The sequence below is a fragment of the Chrysemys picta genome, chromosome 2 (assembly GCF_011386835.1).
Source record: "Chrysemys picta bellii isolate R12L10 chromosome 2, ASM1138683v2, whole genome shotgun sequence".
NCBI classification, from domain to species: domain Eukaryota; kingdom Metazoa; phylum Chordata; order Testudines; family Emydidae; genus Chrysemys; species Chrysemys picta.
The window spans coordinates 272,634,179-272,646,627 of NC_088792.1; the positions used below are offsets into that span (position 1 = coordinate 272,634,179).

The 12,449-nt window shown below is 40.3% G+C and overlaps 1 protein-coding gene across 11 annotated transcripts in view; it reads right to left on the reverse strand.

Annotated features, from left to right (window-relative positions):
• Positions 1-1,831: 1,831 nt before the first annotated feature.
• The window catches only part of CYRIB (CYFIP related Rac1 interactor B), a 157,231-nt gene continuing 146,613 nt past the window's right edge, over positions 1,832-12,449 (reverse strand). For all 11 annotated transcript variants that reach the window (XM_065586140.1, XM_065586148.1, XM_065586143.1 and 8 more), the window contains 6 exons: positions 10,954-11,031; positions 10,304-10,420; positions 8,536-8,615; positions 7,246-7,372; positions 5,839-5,909; positions 1,832-2,632 (listed from right to left, as the gene is read on the reverse strand). In XM_065586140.1, the coding sequence (XP_065442212.1) occupies positions 2,569-2,632; positions 5,839-5,909; positions 7,246-7,372; positions 8,536-8,615; positions 10,304-10,420; positions 10,954-11,031 (537 nt within the window). In that variant the 3' untranslated portion in view covers positions 1,832-2,568. The remainder of the gene's footprint in view (positions 2,633-5,838; positions 5,910-7,245; positions 7,373-8,535; positions 8,616-10,303; positions 10,421-10,953; positions 11,032-12,449) is intronic.

Sequence of the window (12,449 nt, forward strand, 5' to 3'; positions counted from 1 at the left end):
AACACAAAGGAAGGTGCTCCTGGAGAAGGGGTTGCTTTTGCCTTTTGTACCATTTTCTGTATCACAAAGTTTTATGCCTGCACATTGCATCTTAGGGAGAGGATGAGCCCCATACTCTCCATAATTGGATGGCTGCTATTGACTTATTCATGCTCTTCTAGCTAAACAGTCACGATTAGGGACTTCACTCCTCCAAAGAAATCTCATTGTTTTGGTTCTGCTGTGACCCACAGATTACAAACTCTCTCCAATATTTTGTTGTATGACCGTTTTGCAACTTTCTTCTCATCTGAGAGCAAAGACTGCATAGTATTTTTTTGAATGCAGGTCTCCTGGTAGGAATCCCTGACATCTAGTCATCAGTTTAAGCCTTCCGATGCTTGGAACAAGCTTCCTTCGACAATCAATATGCGGTGTGTGATGGGTCACCTGAGTCGCATGGTATTTCTGCCTTTAATTGTAAGACAAGATGAGAACAGATGGTGAAGACCAGCCAGCAGATACTATTATTCCTGCACAAACACCCTTGTTTGCATGTGGATATGGGCATTCGTTCAAAACCAGCCATTCCCCAAGTATCTGTATTAACAAAGACTTGTTCATGTGAATGTTCACAAACATGAGGTACAATCATAGTCAAGCTAACAATAGCTTTACAGATTTCAAACTGCTATCAAACAAAGCTTTTGATCAGTTCAAACAGCTTTAGTCATGAAAATTTTCTAGATATTTTCTACAGAATAAACTTTTATTTTTTAAAAAAAAGTGTTTCAATCCCTTCTAGTTGGGAAGGTTCACAATATAAAAAGGTACAGTTATGTTAATTAAATACTACATTTAGAATGTGACATTTGTGAAGTTGCCAATAAGCACGTATAAGGGTTAAAATTTGAAGGATTTTTTTAAAATGAGAAAAGAGTTTATTCTATGCAAATGCCTACTTTAATCTTTTGTAATGGCTGAGCCATTACAAACATTGAATCTATCTCCCCTTGTAAGTATTCTCACACTTCTTATCAAACTGTCTGTACTGGGCTAGCTTGATTATCACTTCAAAAGTTTTTTTTCTCTTAATTAATTGGCCTCTCAGAGTTGGTAAGACAACTCCCACCTGTTCATGCTCTCTGTATGTGTGTATATATATCTCCTCAATATATGTTCCATTCTATATGCATCCGAAGAAGTGGGCTGTAGTCCACGAAAGCTTATGCTCTAATAAATTTGTTAGTCTCTAAGGTGCCACAAGTACTCCTGTTCTTCTTTAATCTTTTGATAATTTTGCCACAGATTATCAAATATTAAAACAATCTCAACTAAACACTCTCCATTCTGCCGTCCCCATGAGTACTGTCTTCTCCATTTCAAACAGATTTTAATTTTGGGGCGGGGGGAGACAGGATGACTTCTGTGTTTTGAATAGTGCTAGCACACGCACTGTTTAAATTTTAAAAAAATACACATTGTAAGTTTTTTCCATTGTTCTTTACTGGGAGAGCACAAATGACTATGGGACACAGTGAAAGAAGACTGTGATGTTTTGGGCTGCTCGGTTAAAGAAAAACTCCTGGACTAGCTGAATTAACATGATTTTTTCCCATCCCTCACTTGTATGATTGTAATGGGATTAGGAAATAACCCATATCATACTATATATTGTAAATCAGGGATCATGTTAGGCTTAACTAAGCACTGATTCCATTTCAGGTGATTACATGTAATGAAACAGCAGCATAGTTTTCACTATATAAAATGTATATATTTACTTTTCTGGTAAAAAGCCAAAAAAATCATGGAGACGTCTCACTCAAAACACTGGTAAAACAAACCACGCTTAGAAAAATGAAAGCTGATTTTTATTATTTTATCCACAGCCAATCATTTGACATGAACATGCATACGTAATTTTGCTACGCACACACCACATTTTTTAACGTTAGTTATTAAAGGTTAAACATACAACATACATCCTTACAAAAATGAGTCAAAATGCAAACGTAACTTTTAAACAAAACAGTCTTTACTTATTTAAAAAAACTTTTGTGTTGAGTACCATTTTGTACAAACACAGTTAATTTAAACAAATCTGCTTTTATGTTTCCTCATGGTTGCACATGAAAATAAGCCGCAATAGAAAATGAAGTCATTGAGGGTTTTTTTAAATAGCAGAAATAGGCAGTTTTGCCATGCAGAAGAAGCAATATTAAATATTAGTTTTTCAAAAAAAGAAAAAACCACAAGTTTAAAAATATTTAGTTCAAGTCACAGAACTTTCCCCAGTACAGAGAAATCCAAACGCAACGCATAATTAGCTGCCACTTAAGGATGGCTGTTCTGAAAAGTACAAATACCTTCCAGAATTGATCATTTTCATTGATTTGGCACAGAAAAGAAGTCTGAGCTTACTTAAGAACAAGAAAGTGATTAAAAAGGGAAAAGAGGAAGAGAGAAGAAAATAAAAAGCAAGAACGAATGAGATAGTAGTTGCAATCACTAAAAAAAAATCTGTGCATCTCAGTCATTGCAGAATACTGTCTTCTGTTTACAGCAGGTGCTAATTCCAGGTAATTGTTATTGCAACATAGATTTAATTTGCTTGGAGGTAGTCTCATCATTCAAATGCTTTGTTGTGTACCTAAGAATGAAAAAGAATTTTTTTTTTACAAAAGCACATTTACAATTCTGTTCTTCTACAATAGACAAAGCAAGTAATTGACGGAACAATACCAAATTTATTGTTTAGTTACAGTAAACCCTCACCAATGATTGGGAGATCTATTTATGTACTTCCTAACTAGAAAAGTGCAGTAATTCTCATTGAAAGTAACATATTTCTATCTAAATTTATAAAAATACTAAACAGATAATGTTACTCAAGATTATGTCCAACTGTTCTGTTACTAAAGGAGATTTTAAATGGATACGTACATGGATTTGGGTAAAAACCTCAGATCTCCTTTGAGTTGGATAGACTAGAATCAGTAAGGAACACTGACACATTAGAGACTGTTAAACTGTCAGTCAATGACATCTAAAATGTGTAGGTCTGGACTGAGATTAAGGTTTGATGATGATGCTCTACTTGAGTAAAGACATAAGTTTTGGGAATTTCCTACTGTAAGCAAATGGCTACTTATAGAATTTCTTATTCCTGAATTCTGTTTAATGCAGTAGATAACACTGAACTAAACATTTATATTTACATAGTTCCTATATTTGGAAAATGTGGAAGAAACATTTAATATGGGTAAATGGCAAGTATTTAAGTGAGACCATTGTATGCGTGAATTACTACAGGAATTATCTAAAGTGTGTTTAATCTCATAATTGATAATGTATATGTGCTTCAAATTAGGTGGAATACAAGGTAACAGACATTTAAGTGTATTTATGTGGGGACTGTTCCTGTTCTATCATCACTGGAGGAAAACTGAATTTAATTCCTGGTCTAAAACGCTTTTCTTTTCTTGTACCCAGCTCGCTCGCCTGTCTTTTCCCTTTAATTTTATGTTCACCAGATAATTGTTTTTTGCTATTTATATTGGTTATACCAGTAGCTCCTTTGTACAGTATGTTCTTTTTTATTTTTATGATTGAATGTACTGAAATTATGTTCAAGTGTTTTGTTGATGAGTGGGGGCATGCTTCTGATTCTTTCCCCCATCTCAGGACCTGAGACGCTCATCTTCTGAAGCCCCACCTCTGGAGTGTCAGAAGGTTTCTGGAGGTGGAAGGAATGGAGCAGCCACTAAGCTGCACTCTTCTGCTGACGTTCTCAAATTTCCAAAGTAGATTTTAACAATGATTCAAGCAGCATGAACATTTAGGGGCCTACCTCCCCCACTTTAAGGCTGCTACCATGCAACCCTTGCTGCTGCTAGCTCTTTTCTCAAAGCAACAGGACAGCTGCACAGAGCAGCTTTCAGGACATCTGATGATTGGGGGCTGGGGGAGGAGCTGGCTTTTCCACAGGGGACAAGAGGAAATCCCCACTGATGCAGCATGAGTTGGAGGACAAACTGAAACATCTTACTCATTTTGGACATATTTGGCACATCAAAACTTCTGACTACAAAATCTGGCTAGGATCCTCTAATGACAATGAATCCAGCAGATATTTTTGGCTCAAATTTTCATTCTGACTGCAAGTTGTGCACCCCTGCATAACTAAAGAATCTACTATGCACTGAGGTGCACCATTTCCCCAAGTATCTATCTATAACAGGGGCGGGCAAACTTTCTGGCCTGAGGGCCACATCTGCCCCCATTCAACCCCCCTGTTCCCTGCTCTCTGACCGCCCAGACCCCTATCCACACCCCTGCCCTCGACCACCATTTCCCCAAGTATCTATCTATAACAGGGGCAGGTAAACTTTTTGGCCTGAGGGCTGAATTGGGTTTCCAAAATTGTATGGAGGGCCGGTTAGCGGAGGCTGTGTCTCCCCAAACAGCCAGGCGTGGCCTGGCCCCGCCCTCTATCTGACCCCTCCTACTTCTCACCCCCTGACGGCTCCCCCCGCCCCCCCCGGGACTCCTACCGGGCAGGAGGGTCCCGTGGGTCGGATGTGGCCCGTGGGCCATAGTTTGCCCACCTCTGATCTAGAAGGTCAACATCAGAGTATTTTCCAGTTCTATGCAAACACTGGCCATTGTTTATCTTTAAACAATAGGAGAATATTGTACACAACCAAGTTTATTATCTATGTATAACACCCCAGTTATTTCATATTGGATTTATACTTTACTAAACTCACATTTAGACTACAGCTTAAATTTATTCCTGTAATTTAAATTTGTTATGCTAAATTATTAGCCACTTGTCTGCCTGTGATTCTACGTTACACAGATTTTGAAACTGGTTACTCTGATTTGTTGTTGTTGCTATCCTAGTGAACAAATATAGTGGTGCTTTCTTCCTAGGGCAACTGTAAACACAAACGAAGTCAGATTTCAATCCATTCTAATAATGTACGTTCTGCACAATAAGAGGACTAAGGTTTTCGGAGATCCAGAAGGATTATACTTCCTGACATTCTATAACAGATTTAAAAGTAGCCATACTTCAACAAAAAAACTTCAGAAACACTTCAAAGAGAAACTGCAGAAATAAAATTAGTTTGCGAATTTAACACCATTAATTTGGGCTTCAATAGGGACTGGGAGTGGCTGGCTCACTACAAAAGCAACTTTGCCTCTCCTGGAATTGACACCTCCTCATCAATTACTGGGAGTGAACTACATCCACCCTGATTGTATTGGCCCTGTTAACACTGGTTCTCCACTTGTGAGGTAACTCCCTTCTCTTCATGTGTCAGTATAATAATGCCTGCATCTGTAATTTGCACTCCATGCATCTGAAGAAGTGGGTTTTTTACCCACGAAAGCTTATGCCCAAATAAATCTGTTAGTCTTTAAGGTGCCACCGGACTCCTTGTTATTTTATCCAGTGATAACTCTCACCTAACGTACACAGATGTGCAGTTAGGTGGCTAACTGACTATGGAAATGGGCAATACAAATGGTATATGAAAGTTCCATGTTAGTAAATGCAAATTTTGAACCAAAAAAACACCATAAAATAACATGATGAACAGCAGGTAAGCTCACTGGCAGTCGGAACCACGGAGCAGGGAATGAATGGGCCTGAAGACTTGACTATTGTTTTACCCACAAAGGTAGTCAACTTCATGTTAGGATCAAGGCACACTAGTGAGGAAGCCTGCAGAACAGAGGATCATCTTTTATCTGTTATATTGATAGAAGACTTCATCATCCAGGTGTCTCTGTTTAGCACCTTCTAAAAAATTCACGTTAAAATTGTTTCAAGTTAAAAATAAGTACCTGAGAGCATTTAGAAGGCCTTCTACGCTGTTAGGAGGCTGGTCTTTAAGGACTTTGATGCATCCTTTCATCTGGAAATTAAAACAAGTTAATACTCTATATCATGTGAACGCCATATAAAAATAACTTGCAAAAAATATAGTTCCCCAAGGCCTAACACTTAACTACTTTAAAGGACTGCAGAGAAAAGTACAAATGTACATGTTATTCTTCTGGATATTAGAAAGGTAGCAAACATCTAGGACTCTGAAATCTTCCCTTAATGTACAAAGGCTTATCTAGTTATTTGCCATCACACTGAGAATTCCACACATCTACAAGCAGTGGAATAGCTACATCAAAATCCGCTGTATTGAACTGAAAGACTTTTACCTTAAGGACAATATAAAAGGTTTCACAGGGTTTTTTTCTGGTTTGTTTTTAAAATTAATACTTGTTTTGTCAGTGTGCTCAGAACAATACAGAATAAAAAACCCTGACCCTGGTCCAAGTTCCATGGGACAATATTTCTTTTGATGCATCTACTACACATTTAACAAATAAAATATACATGCAGTAGTATAAATCCAACAGAACATTTCAATTACAGAACAAAAGGGGGCAAAGCTGAAGGTTGGAGGACAGTGCAACCAATCCAAGTTGGTTTGGATGATCAGGAGGGATGAAAAATTATGTGGTCAGGGGGGACACACTGGACCTACTAGCCCAGGGGTTGGCAACGTTTGGCATGCGGCTCGCCAGGGTAAGCACCCTGGTGGGTCGGGCCAGTTTATTTACCTGCTGACATGGCAGGTTCGGCCAATCACGGCCCCCACTGGCCGCGGTTTGCCGTCCCGGGCCAATAGGGGTGGCAGGAAGCTACGGCCAGCACATCCCTCGCCCGCGCCGCTTCTTGCCGCCCCCATTGGCCCGGGACAGCGAACCGTGGCCAGTGGGGGCTGTGATTGGCTGAACCTGCCGCGTCAGCAGGTAAATAAACTGGCTCGGCCCACCAGGGTGCTTACCCTGGAGAGCTGCATGCCAAACATTGCCGACCCCTGTACTAGCCTTTCATTTGCAGATATTCTAACCTTGGTTATTTAAATGATAGATACATTGTGTAAATAAAGTATAATATTGTTTCTGGGTGTTATCTGGATTCCACTGAAATTCACTTTCTACCTTAACTCTTAAGATGCCTTTTTGTGCATCTGAATGTATATTGTGGATTGCTTGCTGTGTGACATCATGTATACGGTAGGCTGGTAGTATATGCCAACCAATTAGGAGCATCCCAGAATGTACGTATGCTTGTTATTGATTTATTTGGATTCAGAAAATTCATATTACAATGGGGGGGGGGGAAGAGAGAGTCTACGTATAACTTTGGTTTAAACATCCAAAAGCTATGAGCAACACAAAACTTACATCAATTTTTGAAGTTTTGGCAAAGGCGCCCACTGGATGCACATGGTCGTAGAGTATGATGACACCCACCATTACCCTCAGACAGAACGATACTGTTTCCTCATTTGTAAACCTGCTTCTGTACTCACTGGAATTTTAGAACACAAAAATATCTATTATTATATTAAACACCAAAACTGGCCTTGGTCTTTAACACTGGAAAAAAGGTCACTTAGGAGGGGAACCTTCTAAAAAAGGAAAGTTTCTTCAGAGAAAAATGCAACTATTTTCCACCAACACAGAAGTCAAACCATTGCTTAGAAAGCCCATTATTTGGAAACTGGAAGAATAAATCTCTCTCAAACCCAAACTGGCATATTGCTGTTAATTTCAGGATTTTTTGTATTAGCTGTCTTGGCTTCTTCCAAACAAGCGAACATTTAGTTTATACCCAAAGAAGAAAAACACAATTCACTTGTGATGTATGCATGGAATAAGGATGCCAAGTCTTTATGAGCAAGGCTTAACTGCTTGTCTGTCAGTGGCACAAATTGTCCCTGAAGTTCAATGTTTGGAGTCCCTCCTTATACCCTCCAATAAATCGTGCACTGTGGTATTCAGCCCAGTCCTTGTGTTACTACTCCATTCCTGAACAGCTATATCAATAGGAGCCTCTTCAGATCCGGGAACAGCTGGCTAGAAAAACTTAACACACGTTTGACTTTTCCTTCACCTGCCAATAGTTTGTCACATTTACAGTAGACTCAAGTAGCCCAAGCCTGCAAGTTGTTATATTCAATATGCAAACAAGGACCCAGGCAGTAGACTTGGTGGAGCCACCATTCACCCATTGAATTTTCCTTTCATGTAGTGGTTAACAAAACAGGAAAGAACCATTATGTGCATTGCTCAAGCCATTTTTCAAAGCACGCTCTAGGCAAGTGTGCTCAAATTTTTATATTTTCCTGAATTATGCATGACAAAGGCATTTACAAAGGTACTGAGAGATCTGCTAACTTTCATACCCATTCTACTTTTAAATATTAAACAATATTCTCAGAGAAAGTAGACAACGGGATGTGTTTAGTGCATGAGACAAATAAGCCATAGCAAGGCTAGAAAAATGTTATGGAATGTAGTAAAAAAATATATATATATTTGGCTTCCATTTTGTTGATTTTCCTATTTTTTCCCCATTCATTTTATGCATTATGGATTATGCCTTACATGCATACCTATATTTTCTAGACACGCTGTGCACAAGAGGCCTATAAATGAAGAACTGAATTTTGTCACTCAGCTCATACTTACGGGGTTTCCAACATGACTCTGCACACACTAGCCATGGTGCTTAAACAATCTGTGGTATTTTCGATTGGTAAATTTTTATTCTGTGAAAGGAGAAATAAGTAATTCTATTCAGTATATTGAAAGTGTAATACTGTAAAACCTAGTACAATTCGAGGTCAGTGAGCACTACCTTAGACTGAGTGCTCTAGTTTAAAAACACACCCACACCCACATCTTTAGGGGTTAAGAAACACTGCAGTACTGGTAAACCTAGCTTTACCAATAAAGCATTTACAATCAGTTGTTTTAAAACCATAGTGATTATACCATTTCCACTATTACAGACACCAGGCCTTATTATAGTTTCCATTTTTACATAGAACTTCTCATTGATTTTTGGGGAGTTTATTTTTGCTATATTGATTTCAGTGGGGAGCTTAAACAGTGGCATGACAGGTCCATTGAGAAGGAAGAAAAATGTGACCTTAAAATAAGATTCTCTGTCTTTGACTGGAGATCATTATGTATTACAGTATTAAAAGTACATTATTATTCATTTGAAAAAGTAACATATTTTGTTTAAAAAAACTGTATACACCTCTACCCTGATATAATGCGGCTTGATATAACATGAATTCGGATAGAACGCGGTAAAGCAGCGCTCCCGGGGGACGGGGCTGCGCACTCTGGCAGATCAAAGCAAGTTTGATATAACTTGGTTTCACCTATAACGCAGTAAGATTTTTTGGCTCCCGAGGACGGCGTTATATCGGGGTAGAGGTGTAGTTTTAAAAACAAAGGTTGATTTTTCTTAGTTGCACATGGGAAACTGTGGTAATTAGTGAGCCAAGTCAATAATAGTGGTGTTGTGGATATCATGTCAGATACGTCAATAGGTAGTTCCAGGACAAATGGGAAAGTAATTGGATACTTTGATCATATTCCATAACAGGTTCAAGATTTATTCTAACACACTTGTGTATCTAATCAAGTTTATGCTTGTATTGTTGTAATTACATTTTAACTTCTATATTTACCAGAATAAAGCTCTCCTGGGACACTCTCTTCAAAAAAAGCACATCACTTCCTTTTAATTTGCTGCTTAATTTCAAGCAGAGATATTCAAGCCCAATTTGTTTCACTCTTTGTTTCCAGAAACCCTTTTCAAGTATGGATATATGATTAGAAAAAGTGACTAAAAATGCAGATCATCAGACAATGTAACCAAAGGCACACCACCACCACAGGCATGTTTTTACTAGTAACAGTATAGGCACAGGTATTGGACAACAGCCTACAACAGAACTGTGGGAAGGCCAGCTGAAACTTATTCTACCATGCACAGCATCAGCAAGACTGGCTGTATCTAAATTTCTTCCGATTGTGTAAAAGGCAGAGATTCAATTTACAGATTGTAAATTACAGGCTTGTATACACGGTGCCAGCAAAGCCCAGTAGAGGGTTGTGATTTGTAGAGTGTGCTAATGTGCTGCACTGTAACTGCCCTGTGTAGATATGTAGACTGCTGGTGTGCTCTAAAAGGCACCTAGTTTGTGTTAACGCAGTCCTGTGCGGTTAGAACACAGAATTTTAGAGTGATCTATAAATCATTCCCCTCTATCGCTCTGGTGCACTTTGCTGAGCCAGGTAGACAATCCCTAAGTCTTCAGCAAATTGCACCTGGGACAGAGATTCCCACAGTAACTTCTTAAGAGTTGTCTTTCAGAGCATAGCTGAATTTTACAGTGCAATATCCAAGTCAAAGAAAAACCTTCTCCCATATGCTTACCTCTGACACAAATTTTGTCGTGGCATCACTTAAGGTTTTCAACATTGGCGTCGCTTCAGCATAAAATAAAGACATTCTGTTTGCCAATTCGTTATTTACTTCATTTTCACCCTCTGCCTATAAACAAAGATACAAAATTATATGTACAGTAAAAGCTTTGTTATCTGGCATGTTGGGGGAAAGGGGGTGCTGGTTAGTCAAAAAATCCAGTTAACTAAGAGGGAGGCAATTTGGGTGTGGGAGGGGGTGTGGGCTCTGGAAGGGAGTTTGGGTGCGGGAGGAGGCTTGGGGCAGGGGGCGTGGGAGGGGTTTCAGAGTACCAGATTCGGGCGGCTCCCAGCCAATGGGAGCTGCAGAGCCAATGCTCAGGGTGGGGCAGGGCAGCGTGCAGAGCCGCCTAGCCACGTCTCCACTTCTGGGGAGTCATGCGGAGCCAGGTAGGGAATCTGCCGGCCCTTCGCCAACTGGACTATAAACCAGACTTTCAATGAAGATCAGAAATGCCAGTTTAGAGAGCTTTCCAGTTGGTAAAGTGCCAGATAACACAGCTTTTACTGTAATTGTTTGTACCGTAAAAAACTGGATAAATAGTACTAGAAAGACAAAGAATTGAGCATTTAAATGTTTTTTCACTTCTAGAGGTTACCTACTGGAACATTATTAATCCTCATACGGCTCAAAGTTCTTCTGTAGTAGCTGAAGTCATTCTGTATAGCAGGATTTGTCATCTACAAAAAGTGAGAAAATGAATATATTTTAGTGACAGATGCTCAGTTAGGAGCCGACAACAAACTTTATGGAGATATAATACTAAGAGGTATAGAGCACACTCAACTGTCATTGAAGTCACTGGAAGTATAGAGCACCCAGTACCTTGCAAGCCCTGGATGTCTTTAGAACAGAGGTTCTCAAACTGGAGGTCCGGGGGGAGGGGCACAGAATGTATTGCAGGGGCATGAGCTTTATGGGGGGGAAAAAAGCTTACTGTGCACATTTAGAGCTGGGCAACCGGAGAGCTGCAGCTGCTGGCCGGGTGCCCAGTTCTGAAAGCAGCACAACTACCAGCAGCAGCACAGAAGTAAGGGTGGTATGGTATAGACACCCTTACTTCTGCGCTGCTGATTGCGGCGGTGCTACCTTCAGAGCGGAGTGCCCAGCTGCAGCTCGCCGCTCTGCCTTAGGAGCTGGGCAGCTGGAGAGCAGTGGCTGTTGGCCAGGTGCCCAGGGTAGGGGAGTGTAAACTACTACAGACCCAAAGGAGGGGGTAGGATTAAATAAGTTTGAGAAGAGGAGGTTACTCACCTTGTGCAGTAACTGAGGTTCGAGATGCATGTCCCTAGGGGTGCTCCACTCCAGGTGATGGTGCGTCCCTGCACATCTGCTTGGAGAATTTTGCAGCTGTGCCCATACAGGTTGCACGCACATGGTGCCTGCCTCATGTGCCATTGGCACTTCATCTAGCTTGCGCGCAACCCGGAATCCTCAGTTCCTTCTCTACTGCAGAGTCTACTTTAAACTCCGAAGTAGAGAGGAGGAGGATGGGTAGTGGAGCACCCACAGGGACACACATCTTGAAGAACCTCAGTTACTGCACAAGGTGAGTAACCTTCTCTTCTTCTTCGATGATGTCCCTGTAGGTGCTCCACTCCAGGTGACTGTAGAGCAGTGCCCTCCTAGGATTGTAGGGGCTTTGGAGTTGGTAGGATAATTGCCGATAATACAGCTCAGCCCAACCAAGTATCTGCCTTAGGGCCTTGTGAGATTGCATGATGTTTGGCAAAGGTGTGTTCGGAGGCCCCAGTGGTGGCTTTGCATATGTCTATAATTGAAACGTTTAGGAACACTACTGACACTGATATGATCTAGTAGAGTGAGTCTTCATCCCTGCTGGAGGTTATGTGCGCCTTTTAATTGATAACACAGGTGAATGCATCCAGATATCCATTTAGAGAGTCTCTGTGTGGATATGGAGGTACCTTTAGAGCTTTCTGCGATGGATATAAAAAGTTTTGGTGAAATTCTAAATGGCTTGGTTCTGTCCAAGTAGAAAGAAAGCTAGTGCTCTTCTAATGTTGAAGGTGTGCATCTTAGGCCTGGTCTACACTAGGGAGAGAGAGGGGGAGGGAGGAAATCGATCTAAGTTATA